Raw genomic sequence first — 22,480 nt, 5'->3', positions numbered from 1 at the left:
GTCCCTGAATACAAACACAAACACACCTGACAGCTGCAGTTCAACCCTCCCTTCCAGCTTATAAGTCTAATTATCCGGTGGTGGCCAGGGCCCCAGTGGGGAGCCTCTGAGAGAGTGTGTGTGTGTGTGTGTGTGTGTGTGTGTGTGTGTGTGTGTGTGTGTGTGTGTGTGTGTGTGTGTGTGTTGTGTGTGTTGTGTGTGTGTTGTGTGTGTGTGTGTGTGTGTCAGTGGGAGGGGGCTGTAGACCGGGTGGCTGGGACCTGTGATTTGATTTTGGAGGAGCAGATGGCAGGCTGCTGCTGCAAGGCATTTGGAGCATGTGTGTGTTTGTGTGTTTTTGGGTGAAGAGCCTTACTTTTTAGGAAATAATATGTTTGATAACATACACATAAAACAAAGCACTGGTATCTAAACTAAAGATTAACATTATTTGTGACGATTTGTGAATACTAATGTACACTTCCTATTTCTTTCATTGTACAATGCACTTTTTCACACATGGACAACCAAACATTCGGAACACCATTCAGTTCAACATTAACAAACAAACTACAGTCCCCAAGATGACGAAGCAGTTTAAAGTCTAAAAATGTACTGGATAGAGTCTGTCCCTCGCCTCCAGTCTAGGATGCTGTATGCTAGTTCTACTCTGAACATGCTGTAATTGGTGTCGATCTTCCAGTCTGACTTGGTCTGACCCCACAAAACGTCAGTGTTCTTTCAAAGGAACTGACACTACAAAATGCCCTTTTTTTAAAACAACCAATGTATTTGATTTTGTTTATTTTTTAAACACTGTTACATTTGATATATAAGAACACATATTTATGAGATGGGTGTCTTTACTTGCAAGTGAAACCCATCTAACTCTGAATTTAAGGGGAAATTATCCTATTTGTTTTGCATTGTAACAAAGCTTTTCTTAGCTCATGAAAAGTAGATGTTTTGGACATACATGATTTTTACAGGATAGCGACTACATGTACTGTATGTGGGAAAGAGGCTTCCAGCCACCAGCATGGCACCACAAAGGATGTGAAAAGAGGCTTATCAGTAGAGAGGATTCATGACAGAGACATCCAAACAGTCAAGCTGTCAGATTATTGAGACTGTTAGCTCCTCTTCAAGCTGAGGAGTGCAGAATCTAATGTTTTCCCATTCAATTCTCTAAGAAGGCAATACGGAAAAATACAGATTATCTTGTCAGATATAACAATTTATTTTGTCACTGGCTATCTAAAAGCCTCAGCCCTTGTTGAATAAAACATCTACTGACTGAATTGACTGATACTATCATGGACAGGATACTGTCAGGAGTCAAGCTCTGGTGTCTGGATCACGTTACAGGCTTAATGGGTTAAACCTCTAAATCACACTCTTAATTTAATTCTGAGACACTCCTGTTGAAGCCAAGTGAGTCAAACGATTCTAAAGCAAAGTGCCAGTTTTTAAGTAGTGAATCATACATAATGGCACAAACACACTCACTGCCTTTCCAAAGGCAGCTACTGCTACTGGTTAAAGCTCTAAATGGCTGATTCAGCTAAAGTGAAAGCTGAAAAAGTAGAAGATATTTGATTATTAACCTAATAATACTTTCTTGTCACTTTCTATGTTAAGGCACCATCTAGGTACAGGATATTACTTAAAAAAATTCAAGAATAGTGGAGCTGTATGCTGTATAGGCTTCATTTGATTTATGAAAACAATGCAGTTACAGAAAGGGTGCTTCCTCTCAATCTGTCTAATAATATGCTAACCTTTTTGGTCTACAAATGAATTGGAAACTCACAACATAGGGAAATAATGGAAAAGCTAGTATGATACAGTTTACAATAAAAATGTATCCTAGGTACCATACTGTAGTAACATGTACTTGAATGTACCCCATAAAGTCCAATGAAACATTCTTCATAGCATTACAGGGTGTGAAGTGGCTGGGAAGCACAGCTGGTCTGCACAGCTGATGGAGTTGGTATTTACTACAGATGGAAATTGAGAGATAAATGGTTTATGTGACAGATATGGGACTGTAATAATCACAGTGGAGAATCAAATAAGATTCTCACGAGAAACATAACTGTGTGCAGCTGTGGACAAACCATATAATTGGACATTTTTTGTTTCAGCACCTTGTTTTTGACCATATCAATCCCTGACATTATTTACCGTTTTAATCTAATTTGAAGTCTTGAGTACAGATGTTATTCTATTATCTGAATAATGGAGGAATAACAACAATTCAATAAGCCTGGTATTTAGTAAAATATTTGTTTAACTACTGTGGAAAATCCTATAAATGTGCATAAAATCACATACATTTGATAAATGTGATTCTGTCAGACCCATGGACACGTTCATCCCCTGAAGTCTCAAACAAGCCTTCATACCTCCTTAAGGTTACCAAGTGTTTGCATACAAGCTCCTTCATTTCCAGTTTATTTTTGACCCAGTACTTTTGTTTGGTTACTTACATTAAACAGCTTTGCCCATTTTCGTATATCCGACTATCCAGATGAGACAGCATCATATCAATCTTTTGGATTAGGGGCACCATGTGTTCAAACTCACCTCATCTCATGACACCAGGGACCCTAAATGAGAATCTCAGATGTAAATAATACTATATATGAGTCCCAGGTGGATAGGCTTATAGTAAAAACAGTCTCAATGGCTTAATGGGATGGCAAGGTATTGAGGAAACTGTACTGATGGATATAGCACAACGTAAGTGTATTCATTAGTGCCTTGTTGAAATAATCGTGGCGTGTAATTATGTATGGATGATTAAATGGGGGGTAATTACCTAGACTGCTGACACAGCTGAAACCTATAAATCACAGCACTTTTTGGAGATGAAACCTTTGGCTAAAAAGCTCAGCTGCTCCATCTGGTTTTCATATGCACACTATCCAATTTCATCTCACTGAAAACACAACTCGTTCCAACTGTCAATGACTTCATCGATATTGGCAAGAAAGAAAAATACTTGTTTTCTCTAACTTGTTTTCCATGAGTTTGGTGGTTACAAAAGCTGCAATAATCATTTAAACTAAACCAAGCATGCATTGTAAGAGACTCACCTGCTTGCCCTCCAAAGTGTACAGCCTCCTCACAGCTCCAGAGTCCAGCTTGATAGCGTCTGTGATGTCAGTGAGCACCTGATCAAAGGAGTGAGCCGTCTTCTTGTTGAGCAGCACCCGCACTGCTTTGCGGGGTTTCACTCCGCTGCGGATGACTGTGACTAGTTTAGGTTTGATGAAGTCCTTGGACTCACGCTGCAGCTCACTCTTGGACGGGAGGAGACAGGAGAGGGAGCGCGATGTGCCCGTTTTGCTGCCCACGGCCCAGTTAGGGTTAACGTTCTTGTTGTAGTCCACTCGTCTGAAGGGCTCGTTTGAGGCACACACATAACTCTCACCTGAGGGAAGAAAGAAGGTGGTAGAGTTGATCTCTTGTCTTCAAATACCACAATATGTTGACCCAATATCTGGATAATGATATTGCAACAATATGTTTATGTTAACTATACTGTAAGTGCTTTCATAAAACATTTACACAATGAGATATCTGATAAATCACCGAGTCATTTTGATGACTGAATTAGTCAAAACAGATAATATAAAATTATAAATCACTTTACTACACTGTTTCCTATATAACCAGAAAAAGACAACATTTAGGCCATAATGAGATATCCAAAACACAATAACCAGTCATTTATCCTAATATCTTATATCGGTATACTGCCGAGCACTATATACTATGTTTAAGAAATTCTAAAAATGTGTTTTAAATTAAATATTGGAAAGATCCCACACACATACTGCACATACTTTGGATCAGAATTCATCTGACATGTTGGGTATGCATATGCATTATGCAAAATAACATACCATGTCCACATGCCATATGGGAGTCAGAGGGACAACAAAGAGTTAACATTCCTCAGTAGAAACAGAAAGGCGCATTGAGAGGCCAGGCCAGTACCACTGTCCTCTCTCCCCTTCAGCTGCCGAGCTGCTGCGTTGGCCTTCATCCAATGCAAAGCACTTTGTTTTATCTGCCAGCCTTACATTCCACGTTTTAACAAGCAAACGTTTCCCCTTAAGAACAAAGTCATGTGACGAGTACAGGGCCGAAACATGTTAACCACAGGAGGAATGTCTGGTGATTGTTTTGAAGGCTGAGTGTTGGATGAGAAACTCAATGATGTTCCACTCTGAGTAAGACAAAATCATTTCTGTTCATGCTACCTTCATCACAAAAGTATTTACCACACAACATGGATGTCTCTGAGAATAAACTTCTGCTTAACAGACACTTCACTAAGCGTACAAGATACTCATGTTGTAGCAAATATCCACGGTTTATATCAGTGAAGATATTTAAAGGGCTAGACGATAAATATTTCTCATCAAAAATGTCAAGGAGCAAAATAGCAGGCACACATTGAGAAACTGAAAAACCATAGCTTGGTAAAATGTCTGTCATGCCTTAACTCTGCATTTCTGAGTCATTTGTATAAACTGCATAGCACTGAAACACAGGCTAGATTAAGCTGAATAATGTATAATCCTATAAGTGGATCAACCTCTGAAATGTACTAGTATACACCTTAAACAGGTTTGTGGGACAGTGTTAAGAATTGTTCTTGAAAGTTTTATTATCTTTTGCTAAACACCTGTTTCTACAAACAGTATCAAATCCGAAGTATACCATTTTAGTTATTCGACGAATGTCAAGACAAAAGAAGCAAGCTGCAGTGAAAGAAGGCCAGATGAGACAGTGCGTCCCACGATACCTGGTTTTATTAAGCTCGCAATTAACCAAAGGCTAATTAAAATACAAGGCCACAGCTGGAGGGATTGAGCTTTGGCTGAAAACTAAAACAAAATATACCTGGGGGTGTCATTCATCGGGGGGACAATGACAGGATGCTGGAATGACCTCAGATGGTGACTGGTGACAGGCTATTCCCCGAGGTGCAGGGGTCTCAGGTGCTACATCCCCCAGTGATGTGAGGGGAGCCCCAACCAGCCGCCACTGGCTGCTGTCCTCATGTGGACCACAGATGAGCTCAGCTTTAACAGAGTTGTCTAACATGTCCAGAAGCTTTAATGCAGTGCTCTCACATCTGTCAACAAACCAAAACCAGAGCAATGGCAGTGAATGGGAATCATACAAAGGGGGTTATATTAAGACGATATACATTTGTCTTAATATAGTGACCCTATGATCCAATGATATTCTCAGAATGCATGGCCTTCTGTTTTGTTTTACTGACTTAATATTCACCATTCTAGTAAAAGGAATTGGACAAGTATGGTGAGCTGCTGACTACTTCTTTTACTTGGTGAACATACTAAATGGCACATCTTAAAGAGGGGTTTCGGGGGATGGTCCCAATCTGTTGCTTAGCTTATTCAAATAATGTCAAATATGTCAATGTCTAGTTTGTTCTTTTATCCAAGAAATCCCTTTCAATCAAGCATACATTAATGATGCAGCTCAGCAGGGTTAGCCTCGAGCCATACCCCAAAAGCTGCAACAAATTAGGCATTTAAAAATATTCAAGACTGAGCGGCTCCTAAAACTGTGAATTTATTAACCACAGATAATTAAAACCTAAATTGTTTAAAACGGAAGGTCTCCAGGCAAATACAAAACAAGTCTTGTTCATTCGCAAGATTTCAATATTTATTTATTTGTAATTGTTTAGCTTCTATCAAATCTCTGGGGTGGAGAGTTTAGTTTTACAACTGTGTTCCCATTTATAGTTTTAGATATTAGCCTAATTAACTTTTTACTGATGCCTTCAGTCGTTTCCAAGCTGTGTAAGGCCAGTGCTGATGTGAACCTTATTAGAACCAAAACCAGGATGCTTTTAATGTGAATAAGTTATAGGAAATACAATTTGTGTGTCACCAAGTTCGCAGAGCTTAGCGGTGCTATTCTTCAATACATACAGATTTAAAGAACTGCATATTGACCAATGTGGCACTATTTGGAAAGCAGATCAGTTTTAAATATTCTGGGAAGGACAAACAGCCACAATGAGCTGAAAAGGGCTGCCGGCCCCTCTGACGTTTCTAGCAAACCTCCAACACGTGACAAAGGTAAACAACTCGACCTTGCTGTGCTATCAGCAGAACACTCCCACCTGGCCAGCGCTGCTCGACTTCTCCCGGTTGCTCTTGGCACGGCTCCATAAGAGCTGACTGTGATAAGCTGTGGGTTTAATAATCCCATCCAGCCAGAGGGGACACACATGCAAATGGTGCTTATTGGGTTTTTACACAAAAGAGCCCCAGCAGGCCTCAATCTATGGAGGCAGACTGCTGAGCTGTGCAGTAATGTTTCCTTTCTCTCTCCATTAGATGGGCGAGTAAACAAGGACAAGACACTGATGCTCTGCCACCCTGCAGTGCATCTCACATCTGATTTTACAAGTCATAAAAACACTTTCCCACTTGCCCCTCAAGGTATCAAGCCATGTAAATAGTTGGCTAATTTGCTGTGTTTTTTTAGTTGTCTTAATTGACTTTGGCCATTATCACAAATACAAATAGATTGAAGGAAGTTTAGTAAAGGGGCTCACAGTATTTAAAAAATCTAATTCTAAAACTCAATATGAATGTGAATTAAATGGAAATGGGACCATGGAAACACCCCCATCAGGGCTCTTCAGAAGGACCAGGTCCACTCATGCTGTGTCCATATGGATTGGATTGTAGGGATGGGAAATAATTCTAATGTTTATGACCTGCATGTGTTCAAGTTTTCAGAAGAACTGAGACCGTTGTGTGCGGTTAAATTGTTTTTTCAATCACCTTGGATGTTGGACCAGCTGATGTGGGACATTCAATTCTTGGATAGAGAAGTTTTTGTATCATTATGTTGGATTATCTGTTTGAGTTTTTGACCTTTCCAAAACTTGGGTGATGATGTGAACACCATGTATCAAAATAAAAAAGTCTACAAAAACTTTACATCCAGAATAAATGAAACACAACTAGTAATGCATGTATGCCCAGGATCCTCATTTCAGAGTTTCCTGCACATTAAGTGCAGAGGTGCAGTGGCAGACTGCCAATGCACCAAAACCACTTTTGCTCAAATTGCCAAACTAGTGAAGCTACAGAATTTAGATCAGGCTCTGGCCTAAATCTTCCCCAGTCATTCAGGAGAGGGGGCATAGGGAATCAAGTTCAAGTTGTATAAGGATGTGTGTGAAAATAGACGAGTATACAAGAATAATGACTGTAGTAAGACATCTGTGGATCCTGAGTGTGTGTGGCAGAGCCGTGACCTCTCCTGTTAAAAGAGGATTGCAGCAGGTCACAGTACACGCAGGTCGCAGGTCGCAGGTCGCACACACACACACACACACACACACACACACACACACACACACACACACACACACACACACACACACACACACACACACACACACACACACACACACAGACACATGTAGATTATCTTATTACTGAGAGGCCACAGTCTGTCCCTGCAGGGTGAATCACACTGCACGAAAGGGAAAGGGAAGGAGAAGACTGTGCTCTATTGGTGTCAGCAGTGTGAATCTGCATTTGACATAATGTCATAAACTTAAAATAGTATCGATAACTTGTCTGCTAATAATGCACGAAACTAAATGTGTTTAGGGAGTAATGTCAGTCCTGCAGTTCCTCACCAAAATGACTGAACTGAACACTTCAACTAATAACTCGATCATTTAACTTTATAAACTTGACTTCACCGATTTTCCAAAATTGTTCTCACATTTCTGCAATTAAAAGCCATTATATCGCCCCTACAGTTCAACAAACAAACTGGATGGGGGAGGGAAACTTCCATCTTTCAAGCCCCATGGGTGAGATCAATTTAAGAGAGCATCCAATGGACCCTGCACCACATTCATCACACATTCGTTCCCAGGCAGGATTGCACTTAGAGCTACACAAGGCATTTTCAAACCAGCACCAACTCAGCTCACTACAAACTAAAAAGGGGAGAGAGTGAAAGAGTCCAGCTGAGATCAATGGACCCTGAAGGCATTTCTGCCTGTGCAGAACTAAAGCTGCACTGAGGAGGGGTCTGCTTGTCTGCATGCACGACACTGGGTCAAAGATGTCAGAACTGTTATGTCAATGATGCAAGGGAAGCTCTGCACTGCATCCATTATACTGTAATGTCCTTCAGAGGTAATTTGATAGATTTAGCTACAGTAGAACTAGAGGAGCACACAACTACACTTTGTCCGGCACAACTTTCGTGCAAATGGCAACATAGACATCCAATTCACAAAGTAAACAGCATCAAGAGCCATTAGGGGGTCAGCCCTTATCAATGGGAACATGTTCTAAAAGTGACTTGTGAAAATGTTGGCATAATTTCCCTGGAGCTACATTGATCAGTGTGCATGGACCATTTAGCCAGTGCTCAAGGCAAACTGAGCTTTTATAAAAATCAATGTAATGAATGAATCAATGCACTCTATCTATCATCAATATAAAGTATTGGCCCTTTTTCATGATTGGTGTTCACATAAGGTCCATTATCACCCTTACCCTCTACTAACTCATCCAGACTGGTGATCCTCTTGCCTCCATCCAAAGCGTATAAGGTCCGGACTCCTTGAGGAAGGTTGACATTGTCCGACAGAGACCTTGTGAGCTCCATGAGCAGAGCATCCATGGACCGGAACCTGTCGCTAGATATGGCATACACCAAACCTTTAAAATATCTGTCCCCATTGCGATAAAACCGCACTTTTCTGGCTTTTTTCTCGGAGGTGAGGGACTGGAGGGTGCGGGTCCGGTAGAAGCTACAGTGCGCACTGTTCGCTGGGCTGGGGACCACCCCGTTCCCTCTGGAGCCGGACTGGGACCCGGAGCCAGAGTTAGTCCTCGGTGTCCGGTGAGGCTTCTCTCGTTCCTCAAAGTGTTCAAATTCAATACTTCTGCTAAGCGACATGTTGACCAGCTTTCAGTCTTGCTGTTTTATCAGAAATCCCAACCCAACGGAGGATACACGCGTGCGTCTCCTGTCTGCGACCCCAGTCAGCTGTTGTGGGGACACTGTGTGACTGCACCCGTTACTGGGGACAAGTCCAAACGTCCGAACGCTATAAAAAAATAGCTCCAAAAAAAAAGAAACAATGAATTGATTTACAATAACTAAAGTAGTAATCCAAACACCAGATCGGGGTTATCCGGTTGAAAATGTGTCAAATAAAGATCTTTTTTGTTTGACAGGCATTGCAGAGGACCTGAAGGTAGGTTTTCAAACAACGCAGCAAATATTGTTAAACTTCGGCGCACCGCAACAAATACCGCAAGCCGCCTCCTTCTCAAGCTCTCATCCTGCCTCTGACTGGCTGCGAGCTCAGGCTGTCAGATCAGTGGATAAAGAGAGGGGGGGCTTCCCCCTGAGGCTCAGGGTCCTAATGCTCTCTTTTGTTCTGATAATAAATTCACATGAAAACAATTCAGTTTAGCCTATTGTTTTCAAACTGTAAGAATACCATAGAAAGTGTTTCTTCAAAATGTGAGAAAAACGTAAAGAAAGTACAGGCCAAAACACCTTGAAAGTAATACTGGTAAACTAAGTTATACTATATTATACAAAATAGGAGGATTAATATATTATATAAACCTATATTGATGTTAAATTCGTTCATTTGTCAGACACTTTCACTATTTGTTTGAATGATTGAATTGATAACTGCAAAGTTAAATCTTTTTTGAAGAAATATTTTTAATAAACTGAGAAGGCTAATTATTTATCACAGATTATTATTATTATTATAAATTATGTTTTTTTTTGTATCTGTTTCTGATTCTGATTGAGCCTGTTTCATACAACGAGCTAAACACAACACATTGTATTTACTTTATTTATTTTTTAAAGCTTTAAACCGTCAGTTGATATGACGGCCATGGATTGCATTCAGAGATTGAAAGGTTGCTAGATTGCAGACTTAAATAGTCGCACCTTGTTTATGGACATAACATACAACATTGTACAATATTTACATAGAGACAGTTATGTTTGTGTATTAGGACATTAATTCAGTTTGGTTATTTTGCAGAGTGCAGCAAATAATAGACAGGTCTCTATTTCTGCCAAATAGGATTAAAGAGGGTGATGCCAGTTTTGCCCACCACCTGGTGGGTTCCTGGTAAACTCACCACCACCCCCTGCCAGGATCTTAAATGAATGCGTCACCACCTGGCCTAGCACAGCGCGGACCTGAGCCACTGTCACAGCGGCTTGTCAAGAAAGCAGGGCAAGCCTGGTTCCATGCAGACTGGAGACGAGTTAACCCACTTTTCAACGACAGTAGCCTAATTCTTGAACCCAGTGCAACAGAAACTAATAAGTCTTTGCCACATTTTAGAAGCACCCATCAGGGACATGATTATTTTTAAAGGCCCATAGGTCTATTTTTCACTATAACATTTAAATAGTAAATGACAAAGGCAGTGTTTTGTACTTCTAAACGTTTTATATTTAACACAAACCACTTTAACCCTGATTTATTTTACAAACACGATAATGTGAACAAACTGTTGACAACATCAGAAAAAAAACAATTTCAATTGATGTAATCTTTATATTCACTCTTAATTCTTCAATTGGATGTAAATGTACGCCGAAAAAAGTGTCTGCTAGTCTTTGGCGTCCATACAAAGAAACTAACAATATTAAACGTAATCAAAATCCACTCAGTTTAAATAGAACAAGAAAATACAAAAATCATTGCGCATAAAGATGAATAAATCAGACAAATGAGTTTCCAAACATTAAAAGACAGGATGTGTCAGGTGTCAGTCCGGTATTTTTTGTGGACTGACTCTTTTTGTACATTATAACATATTGTGTAGTTAATGGGAACTGAATAATGTAAGTGACCTCATCTGTTTATTCTCCAATGTTTTAATAATTTATTCAATTTTTCTTTGATTTTCTCATTTCATTCATGTTTTTATAAATACCACCAATGGGTTTCCAGCAACATCTTAGGAATGTTTCAAACTGAAAGCCAGCTGTGTCTGATGTATTGTTTGAGCAGCCTCTGAGGGAGGAAGTCACTGCAGAAAGAAAATAGGAAATGCTCTTCCCCCGGCAAAGGGAAATCCTGTACAGAATGACAAAGCAGAAAATCCCTCAATGACAAGAATCCCTCTCTCTAAATTAAAAACAACAATGTGGTAGGCGATAAGGCTTAAGCCTCCTCTGACTCTTTTCTTTCTGTTCTTTTGCTAAGCTACTAATATAATGCAGTTTACAAGGGATTTGGGGAATAATTCTCCCTTAGGCATTTATATGAAATCACTTACCAACACAATCCACTCCTAAGGAAACAATGCTAAGAATGTGATCATTTTCAAAGATCTGGTAGTTTTAATCCAAAATCATGCCTTATGAACACAGGCTACTCATTTAAAGAGATGTAAGGAATGCTTTGACCCTGGTACTTCTACATTTATATAAATCAGATATAATTTACCCTAATGCTCTCTGAATCTTACAATTGGCAATATCTGCATTTTATGATTTTTATATTTGCAAAGGATATTAAGAAACCACATACAAGGTAAAACAAGTCCACCCTGAGGCTCTAGTCATGGCTTGTATTTACTAAAGAGGCCTTTCTAAGGTGCCACATGGACCCTCATCATAATTCAGAAGCAAAGACCATCTTTGGACAGAGGGTAGATAAAAGGCATCAGGAGATTTGAAAAAGAACCCATTTGTCTTTAAACCCACTGACAGGCAGCGTGTGTGGGTGTGTCCATTATTTTTCATGCTAGGCACCAGGTGCCACAACACGCACATCATTTCAGATTAATGTGTCAATAAAAATTAGGATATGGCTCTGGGGTCAAAGGTCAAAAGAGCGGAAAGGCCGCAGTTGGAGAGAGATCAGGGTTTCATCATTGTATTATCTTAATAGAGGCATCAGAGCCACAGCTGCAGTGAACATGGTCAACCCCAGTTTGTGTTACTATGTTTAAAGATAACATCTTGCAAAACAGGGCGTTATTTAACTAATAAACTAATAAATACATATAGAAAAACCAACTAGCATCTAAAACTACAAATGGCTGTTGTGCTTTTATGAGGTCAAGATAATTTATGTCTGATCTAATAAAGTTGAAAGATACTCCGACGCCCTCTAGTGTTCACCACTCAACAATAACTAAGGGGGATAGAAAACGCTATATTTTGATTTCACATTTAATAAAAAAAAGACAGATTTTTTCTTATAGAAAGTAAAATGATTCAAAGGTCAATGTTCACACGAATATTAATTTGTTTAAAAAAGTCCAGATCATTGTTTGAAACACCATTCATGTCAAAATCAGACCATTAATCAAAATCATTCAATCTCACGTTTTGTAGTCAAATCATCACCCACATAAGTGCAATAGTCCCTAAGCACAAATATAGAGTCCACAGGCGATGCCCTCTGTCTGGCCCGGGCACTGAGAGGGGGTCCCAGTATGCCTAGCCTAAGTTAACCTTTTTCCAAATACAGTATTCTTGTAGTCAGGCCCTCACCTGGGACCAATTTGCTTTCAGAGACCTTAAAAGGAGCTGTTGCCTCTGACTCCCATGATCACAGGGGCATGGAAACTCCTTGGCTATAATAAGATAGTGATTCTCAGAGGGGTGCAGAGGAACCCACATGCCAAAAGAAAATTAGCTGCATTCACAAGTACCAGAAATATAATTTAGGTCATGTTGAGTCCAAGCATGACATGCAATTAAAACAAGAAAAAATATCCCTTTAGATTGTAAATGTGGCCATCACCCATATCATTAAGGATCCAGTTCCATCAGATTACATTTTTGTCTCACGTTTATTGCACATTCGGACACCTAGACAAATAATGATCATCCTCAGCCATGACCCTCTGCAAAGTTATGAGGATAATAAAAAATGTGTCACACACTGCCATTGTAATTTCATCAAGTAAATCTCCTGCCATCGGAGAGTGAAGTGTTAAATGTTCTCAAGGTAAAAAATAACCAGCAAGGCTACATTTTCTACTTTTATCCTTTACCAAGTAGTTCGCCTACAGCAATGAAAAAAAGGCTCACAGCAGGGATTCATAAGCCTCGGCATGATCAAAGACAAGGTTATTCCAGGTGCCAGACAATGTGGAACACAGCCTGGTCTCAAATCCTATAAAACTAACCTAGCCCTCCTGTCCAGGCAAATTGAATTACTTCAGGTTTTACACCATTTGGCAGCAGTGAGGGGCCATGTTTTCCCACATTGACCCAGTTCTCTCACGTTCTGTTAAGGGTAGAGTAGACAATGTTGTTGCCATGTTGGTTAACATGATGCTGTAAGTGAGTGTTACCTCATCTAACCTGAGAAGAATTAAGACCCCAGTCAAAGTCCCATGTGAGTCGGTGTTAGAGATGTATTGGAATCAGATTTATTTACATGTGGGCATCAAATGTTAATGTACAGCCTACAGTTGATGTGGCAAAATCAGGCTGCTCTGGGTGAAACAACTAAACGTTTATATTGGGGGGTATTTCACACTAGCCATGCAGTCAAATAGCTTCAGGGTATATCTTTCTGCCTGCTTTTGTAATAATTTCCAATTTCAACTTTGCATAAAAATAAACGTCACACAGCTGATCATTAACCATGTTTATGTATTCTATCTCTTTTAAGTGAGTGCATTTGTAGAATATGAATGCATTTCAAAGTTAAACTTGAAAATGTGACTATTGTTATAACAGTATTTGTTTCTTCTTAAACTATACTGCTATCATTTACAGCAAGTCATAACACATGGCAATAGTCCCTGCTGAAAAACGTATTTTTTCATATTAAACTGTCAAGTTTTCAAATATAAAAGTTATTTCACTTTGACATATGATGTTGTTTGGTGTACTATTGACGAAAGCATTGAATGAATAATAGTATTATATTATTACCAACACTTTGTGTGTCTGACCACTGGATGGGGCTCTTACACCTGCGTTTCACTGCAGCTGCACTGATCACTTGAAATTGGTTAACTTGTGTTTCTTTTTAAAAATCCATACCATTACTTTTTATTTTTTATATTTCAGGTTAATATTCATGTATTAATCTTGTGGTTCTTCAGTTGACTTTTTAAGATTGACCTCAAAGAGATGCATCATTTTAATGAGCACATGGAGGGCTTGATTCAGTGCCATACTCCTCTTATAATGGCAACCTCATAATAATATACAAAGGGGAGAGAAGCAATGGGAAGAGTACAAAAAATAAGAGCAAAGGAAGAGGGGAAAAGATTATTTTTAAAGAACAATTGAAGTGTAAGGAAGAAACACGGAGAAGTGTTGAAAAGGGGAAATTATTCAGTGAGGCAAGGATGACATGAGGTATTTCCTGAAGAGATTAGTTTTCAGACTCCAAAGAGGGGAAATAACTGGAGAGGAAAATAATCTCTGCCATCAGAGGAAAGACCAGGTTAGAGAAGAGTCAAGTCTGCATTGAGCACTGAGCAGACTGCAGGGAAGAGAACGCTGAATGACAAAAAAGATTACTTTATATAAATAATTGAGTTCACATTGTCACTTTAGCCTAAAGTCATGGCATGTACTGTACATGTTTCCATGTAAAATTGCCTACATGAAGTCACTGTCAAACAACCCACAGACCACCACACTGCTCTTATGTGTCAGTTCACCTTTTGGCCTTGGCATGACATGAAACAGGCCTTCTCTCAGAGAGGAGTTCCCCCTTGGAGAAAGGCACCTTTGATCAATAAAATAATCTGTGACTCCTTGAGGCAAAAACAGATAGACATTAACAGCACGGTTAATCTGTCAGAGCGGTCCTGGTGGATTACAGTTAGAGCGGTCACTGCAGTGAACAGTCAAAACTAATGGAGGCTGGCATGTGTCAGAGAGAAGCATCGCTCGGGCCGGATCTCATCCAAGACATCCTGCTCCTCCCAGGAGAAATCACCGGCCCAGTGTCCTCATCGTCACGTGCCAACCCTTCAGAAGCTTACAGTAAGTACAGCACTGTCGTAAAGTATTGACGTAACAGGTAACATTATTGTGCTCCAAGATAGTGTAAGGTGGTGATTTTGTATTTGAAACGTGGAGAGAAAAGATAATCAGTATCTGTATTGATAATCTGCTGCTGCTCTAACGCAATATTTACATATTTGGTAGCAAGTGCATACATTTATCTCTCAATCTATTAAAAGAAAGAAAATGTTGGTAACACTTTATGATAAGGCACCATTCATACAGGGTTTTAGATGTAACTCATGATTTAAATTATTTGATTATCGATAATAAGCCATTGATTAGAGCAATTTTTGATGGCAAGAAATCCATGTTTTTTTGTTGTTGTAATATTACGGTTACATATGTAGGAAATCCATTAATAATCGCTTATATGTTTCTCATATTTTAATAGGCCATCAGTACTGCAGTAATGAATGGTAAAATAGCTTCAAGAGCAAGGGTCCGGACAACTTTGCAACCCCATGTTATTGGTTATTGGTTGTTGTTTTTTGTTTTTTTTGCACGAGTTGATGGAATACGTTTTATTTAGTTAAAAATACGTTCTACTTCTTAATCTGCATGTATGCATTTTCCTAAAGCTAAAAATAGAGTGTTAAAGCTCACGAAAGGTTTTAAAGACACATGCTTTTCACAATATGGTGATGTTATGTTTCAGAAGTGAAGGGAGTCTGAAACCTGTAGTATGAACTTTAAATAGTAGGCAATATAAATATCTATGAAGGAAAACTGTGTATTTACATGCCGATAAAGTAATAACTGTGCATTTACCACCTTCTACATAACGAATCCCCAAACTGAACTATGATGCACAGCAACACCGGTCACTGCATGTCACCACAGATCTGGCAAAAAAAATCCCAGAGATGTGTCAGAAATTAGCATTGTGAGCAGTTGGGCATTGACGGATGTCTTTCACTGTGAATATCAACCACGGCGCTGGTGAGCAAGTCCACTCTCATCTAATCTTGTCACAAACTCCTACAGCCCGCTGTGATGTCAGAGCCACTCTGAAAGTCCACGCTTTGTTTGAGTCTGTTGAATATACAGCTGTCGGACTGAAAGGCTGCATGAAGAGCTTGTGATGCAGCCGTAGCTGTTGATGAATGGATCGTCACAGCGATAATTCACGAGGACCAGTCACTGTGTGAGTGCCTCGATGACACATTATCTGTGGCTCTCGGCTTTTAAAGGGAGTAGCTGTCCTGTTAATTTTATAATTGTTCCTATATTTAACAGTTTCAAACAGTGATTTATTTTATTCATTCAAAAATATTTACATCCAAAATGAATGAGTATTGATACAACTGCACTGCTGTTGGTCATTGTATCTTAAAGAAATGAGATCTTGTGTTTAAAACATGTTAGATATTAAGATCTGATTCGGGATCAGTTCTGGTCAGGTTAAAAAAGCTATTAGTTCCTGAAAACTAACAACATAATTTACATTAGAACAGATAGTAACAGACATCCATGTTTTTTTTACTTTCATTTAAAACTGTTTAGCCTTAATAACCACGATATGAACATTTAATATAGGATTTGTTTGTAATTCACTGCATTGTATTGAAAGAAATAATGTATCTAACAACTATAACTTATAGGGAGCCATAAGTGAGACTGGTGTGTAATCAGATGAAGATGACAGTATAATAAAACACAATTGCAACGATATGGCTATGAAAGTAAAACATGCTTCACGTGTTGAACACCACAAGCTTGCATCGCTGCGTCCGTACAGCAGACAGGAAGTAGAATCAATAGATGGCACTGTTTCCCAGGCCTTGGCTCTCAATCTAAGTTGGTAACACTTCAAATCTCCTCCTCTCTTTTTCTTTTCTCTCATATAGTTGTTCCGTCTAGAACCCACTTAAAATGTTGAACAGACTTGTGGCCAGAGTAAACCTGAAGCCATTTGAAGCTCCAGAGTATCACACCTCATTACACTTGTTGTATCAGAGTAACAGTGAGGATTTGAGAGCTGTTTGGGACGATAGATGGTGGTGATCATAATGTATATATAAACTGAATTATATATAGGATTAGATGCAGATTTATATGCATTAAAATGTGTGATTTTAACATCATGGTGATATCATAGTGAAGACAGGTTTTCTAGACACAGTATGTTTCAAAAAGTAAGAATTCGGGCAATGGATGAAACAATATTATAGGTCCTTAAAACCAGATTATCTCTTCACATTAGAGATTTCTGTAGTTTGTTTTTCTTCTGTGCCATTTCACCGGGTACTAGGCAAGGTAAAAATGTGTGTCATGTATCGTACATCTGAGAAAGTATAGCCACTTCCACTGTTGCAGAACATACACAATCTGATCTTATATTGCCAGGCTGTCAATCAAACTAATCAAACAACAACATCAGGAGTCCTGACGAAACAGATTACATGGAAACTTTTTTTTCAAAGCTTTCATTTTTTTTCACTTTCTTTTTCCAAGGCTGCATCTGCAAAATAGGGGCCTTAATAAAGTACCCTGAATATAGATAAACTAATATGAATATATTATAAAAATATATGATTCTCATGTTAATTCTGAATGTAACATGAATGGGGAAAAAACATTTTGAACCATTCAAATGTTCTGCCCAAAGAAGAAATTAGATTTGATCTTTATTATTATTAGGTTTAACATTTAGATATGCATGTTTAAAATAATTCCCAATTCTGTTTGTGTGTGCCTCTATCTGTGCAGCTTCTTCCCTTCTCTATGTGTGTGTGTGTGTGTGTGTGTGTGTGTGTGTGTGTGTGTGTGTGTGTGTGTGTGTGTGTGTGTGTGTGTGTGTGTGTGTGTGTGTGTGTTCTTGGGCTTTTATTATGGCTAATACTTACATGTCAACAATCACAGGATATCGGCCTTTTATAACTAGAGAGGGTTTAACATGTCACAGCAGGAAGCACACGTTTATATTATATAATCAAATTAATGGCTGATTTCCGTTGGCTGCTTTCACATCAGGCTGCTGCTTTTATGCAAGCTGGTTCACTTTAACTCACACCTATATTGCTCAACTCCAAATTATCTGCTGCAAAAAAGAGTTACTACAGAAAATCCACAATTGTGTGAACTTTACAATAGTGTGGATATGCGAAAACATGTTAACAAACACTTTCCTGTTAACACATCCTGCAGACACGAGGCAAAACTACCATTCCTTTGAAGTCCTATTCTGGCGACTATTGAAAAGTCACTATTTATCAGTCCTTTGATCTCCACCTACTCTTAAGATAAAAATATGGTTATTAAAATGCTTAATACTCCACTGTGCTCACCAGATATAGTCATTACATTGTCTGTTTGTGAACATACAGCCAGTTTCACACCGCTTTTCACAGATTTTTCACCTAAACCGCTTCCCAACTGTTGCTGAAAAGAGTGGTGAGACTGAACCAAGTTGGTGAAGCCCAAACAAAGTACTGAAACACTGAAGAACATAAAGCTTTTTTCAAGATAAAGGTTGATTTATCGTTTCAGAATTTCATCTGGTCAATAGAGGTCATTATTGCTTGCAAAATCTACATGTGAGTATATGTGGAAAAGGAATATTTAATCTGAAGGAAATCCCATTGGGATGAAGAGATTATTTGCTAGCTTTTTAAGTAGTGCAATCCTCTAACTCGTGACAAAATCATCCCAAACGCCTCTTCGGCTCGTCTCCATAGTGTAGTTTCCCTCTCCTCATCAATTCTAGCCATCTGTTGCTCATTTCATATCTGTTCATCTGAATTTGGCCCTGGATCTTTGCGTCTTTGGAAGCTGCGGGTTAGTGTTAAAGATATTCATGTATCCTTTTCAAATGTGGTTTGCCATAATCACAGAATTTTAGAGTAATGCCACCATTTAAAAAAGTAATGCCACTGAATTTAACACTGAATAAATAACAAAAGTGTAGGTTTACCCAGATAACAACAACTTTCCAAGAGGAGTTAATAGCCATGATATTTTTGGTTATACCTACTAAGGCTTTGAGACATCCGTCAATGAAACAGCCATCACTAAACAGTGGAGAGCACATAGTTGCATTTGTGAAGCTCACAGAATTAAAAAACGACATGCAGCAACATATTTTCTTCCAGAAAATGTCACCACAGATAATCTCCAGAATGCGCTGCGAACACTTTTCATAGGTGCTATTTTTTGTTTGTTGAAATTATAATGAAAATTGTTGGATTTTGAAGATTTTTTGAATATTTACAGCAACCACATTGTTTCTTCAAGGCCATGTAGCGGTTCATATTTTTTGCGGTTCATATTTTTTGTTGCAAATGCTCAAAGAATAATGCCTTTAGGACCTATTTTTTTGTGGCTGTCAGAGCCTCATTCCAGACGTTATGGATCTTCATCTTCCCTTCTCTCTCTCTCTCTCTCTCTCTCTCTCTCTCTCTCTCTCTCTCTCTCTTTTGGCATGCACGGTTTCCTCCTCTCTCCCTTGAATGGTGTCCTTGAGTTTTGCCCCTTGTGTGTTTGTGGAGTCTGTCCTCCTTCCAGGTCTGCATGGTGGAGAGGAGGTGGTGTGGCTGAGGTTCTAAGTGTTTGGCATCACATAGAAATGGCTCTACTCCTGGAACAATATTCTTCATACTGTATAGGCAGGAAGTATATCCTATTCTGAGTGTAGATGTGTTATTTGGGCTATATGAGTCTCATGGACTTGACATAACGTGAGCAAATGTGTGGGATTAAAGGTGGATATTATGTTAACTTTCTCGGTCCTTACTTGTTTTTTGGTTTTCTACTAGAACGTCATTGCAAGCTTTGAATAAAAAAATAAAAACATTGTGTTTCTCATGCCTGTTTTGTTAAAAATTATCTTTCTAAATCTAAATAAGAAGCAGGTCCTCTTCCACAGATTCCACAATGTTGCACCGACATGTTTCTCAAGTAGCGAGACACAAACCAAGTAAAGGAACCCAAACATTTTTTTTCTTGAAGACCTCCATTGATTCTCTGCCATGCTTGAAATGGGAGGGGTGGGCCGATTGATAATCATATGGTTGTAATCCTTAAACCTCACCACTAGATGCCACTAATTATTGGCCCTTGATGTCCTCTGCTGTAACTGATTCTTAACATTTGATGAAACATTTCCTGCCAGTTGCACAGTAGTGGGGGTTTAAATGAGGCACATAAGGTGATCTGGAGGACTACTGCTGATTTATCTTGGACCGGGTCACTGTAGTGGTGCTACAGTTTGGCACAGCTGCTCTCGTAAAATGTTTTGATACCCCCAATAAGAGTTCAGTGTTTTACTATGATTAAATCCCCCAGGCCTGTTTGCAGTAAAATCTCTCTCTCTGTCTGTCTCTGAGTGTCTTTCCTTATCCCTCCCTCTCTCCCCCTCCCACACCATTACTGTTTGCCATTCTGCCTCCATCGTCATTCTTATTCTATCCCACTCTCTACCTCTTCTGACCTACACACAGAGAAACTTGGGTCACTGGGTACGTCTGTGTAGTCAGTACAACTGTCTGGTTAATATCCTTGCAATTGTCTTGAACTAAAGTCAAACCAACTAATTTTTTACCGCTTTTTAATGTCAAATGGTACGTGTGTTTATAAGATTAATTCATCACTTCTGGCAGGGAGTAAAAGTGTGATCGCCTTCGTCTGTCTTTGACTGTGACGAGGAAATATCCACAAGTTACGGCTTGATTGGTCCAAAATCTGCGACCAACTCAAGAACCATGGATTTTGGTGGCCTTTTGCTGTAGCAACTTGTGTCCCAACAGGAAGGAACTACATTATTTTGGCTACCTTGTGACCTTTCCTCTAACACAAACATCAGGCCAGATTTTGGCTTCTTTGTTATAGCCATAGTCTTTCATTCCTATGGTACAATGTTGACTCTAAAAATAGTTAACTTGGAAGTCTGCCATTGGTGGAGAGACTTGCCCGGCTCTGAGAGGTTTATTTCTGTATAGCATCCCTACAGACAGATATACACTTTCCAAATTGCAGCTGTCCATAAACATGCATTCATTCTCCTACTTGCTAGTGATTGGGGCTTGTTAAAGATTTACATCTGCAATGACAATCCATATATCCTGTTTGATATCTCACCGATCCGTAATATGCAGAAACATTACTGTCACATTGTTTTAAATATATATATATTTGCATGGACTTTGCTATCTGAACTCATATCTTTTCACCCTCTGCACCGTCATATGAATGACTCCATTTAGCCTACATTTGTCCTCTGATGGTGAGTGATTGTTAACCAAATGCCCTAATTGTTTAATTAGGTCGGGGCCAGGGAGCTGTGACAGCTGCAGTGTGATTCATGTATGCTGGATTTTCAGGAGCAGTAATAGGTGGTTGGCAGTTGGGGGGGCAAGAAGTGATGCGTCCTTTGGCAGGAGAGCTGGCATCTGTCACCCATGTCAGCATAATGGGAGCGCAAATGGCAGTCCAAAAATGCTGCCAGGTAACCCATTGCCTCCAACAGCCCAAACCTGAAATCCTATGATTTTTAAGCCAATACTGTTTTTGTAACTTCCCCTAAGTCAGAATTTAAAGAATCAAGGCTCTAATCCATTCTGTGTCTTCCAATATGTGTTAGCCTAATGCAATAACATGCTGTTCATAAAATCAACTTGGAATATCCCTTTAATCTTTCAAATGTTACCTCTCTTTCTACAAAATCATATGCATCACATAAGACACAACAAACACAAAGACCAAAGTGAAAAGGTTTTGGAGTCTACTGTATGCCATTATGCAATACGTACTATAGGTAGTGTAATTTTTTCGTTTTGTGGCCGTTTTGTGGCAGTAAAAAGTCACATGCATCCCCAGAGCACCATGAGCAGACTGTGTGTAGCGTTTGTTGAAGTAAATATTAATAGACAGGCAAGAGCTCTGGCTTGAATATTTCAAATCTGAGTGTCTGTACAGTATGACAGAGTCCAAGCCTGTGTGTTGCGATCCATTAGTGCTACAACCATCCCCAGGGCGGCGGCACCAAGCGGAGTACTGTACTGCCTTGCCAATCTCTGCCGACTTGTTTCCTTGCTGACAGCTGAATTTACAAGGGTCAAATTACTGTGGGAAGAATAAAACCAAAATTTGAAAGGCTTGGTATCAATAGTTTCTGTGTCATTCTGTCTGATGTTCACCTCCCCTCTCCCCTATCGTAGGTGGGGGAACAGACACACATTGTCTTTAAGGAATGTCCACTTTGGGGATAGGTTGTTAAACTAATGGAAATACTGTGTCGTGAGTTCCTCAGGAAAAGGTTGGCTTCTAGATCACTTTAGGTTTGGGAAGAGGAAAAGGTTTCTTTGGCTAATATCTTGTTATCGAATGACGTCTGCATTAGCTGGTTGAATAGCACAAGTGAAAGTGTAATTTAATGAAAGCAACACTATATCCATTTTGAACAAGGTCACAAATT

At 39.3% G+C, this 22,480-nt stretch overlaps 1 protein-coding gene across 1 annotated transcript in view; it reads right to left on the bottom strand.

The window, feature by feature from the left end:
- dclk2a (doublecortin-like kinase 2a) overlaps window positions 1-9,360 on the bottom strand; it is a 34,713-nt gene extending 25,353 nt beyond the window's left edge. The window contains exons 1-2 of the mRNA XM_010775548.1: window positions 8,580-9,360; window positions 3,084-3,421 (exon numbers count right to left, since the gene is read on the bottom strand). Coding sequence (XP_010773850.1) covers window positions 3,084-3,421; window positions 8,580-8,985 — 744 coding nt within the window. The 5' untranslated portion in view covers window positions 8,986-9,360. The remainder of the gene's footprint in view (window positions 1-3,083; window positions 3,422-8,579) is intronic.
- Between the last annotated feature and the right edge of the window lie 13,120 nt (window positions 9,361-22,480).

The sequence above is a fragment of the Notothenia coriiceps genome, unplaced genomic scaffold (assembly GCF_000735185.1).
Source record: "Notothenia coriiceps isolate Sejong01 unplaced genomic scaffold, NC01 NC01_scaffold00015798, whole genome shotgun sequence".
NCBI classification, from domain to species: domain Eukaryota; kingdom Metazoa; phylum Chordata; class Actinopteri; order Perciformes; family Nototheniidae; genus Notothenia; species Notothenia coriiceps.
Note: the sequence above shows the minus strand (reverse complement) of the source record. Positions and strands in the feature narration are given on the sequence as shown.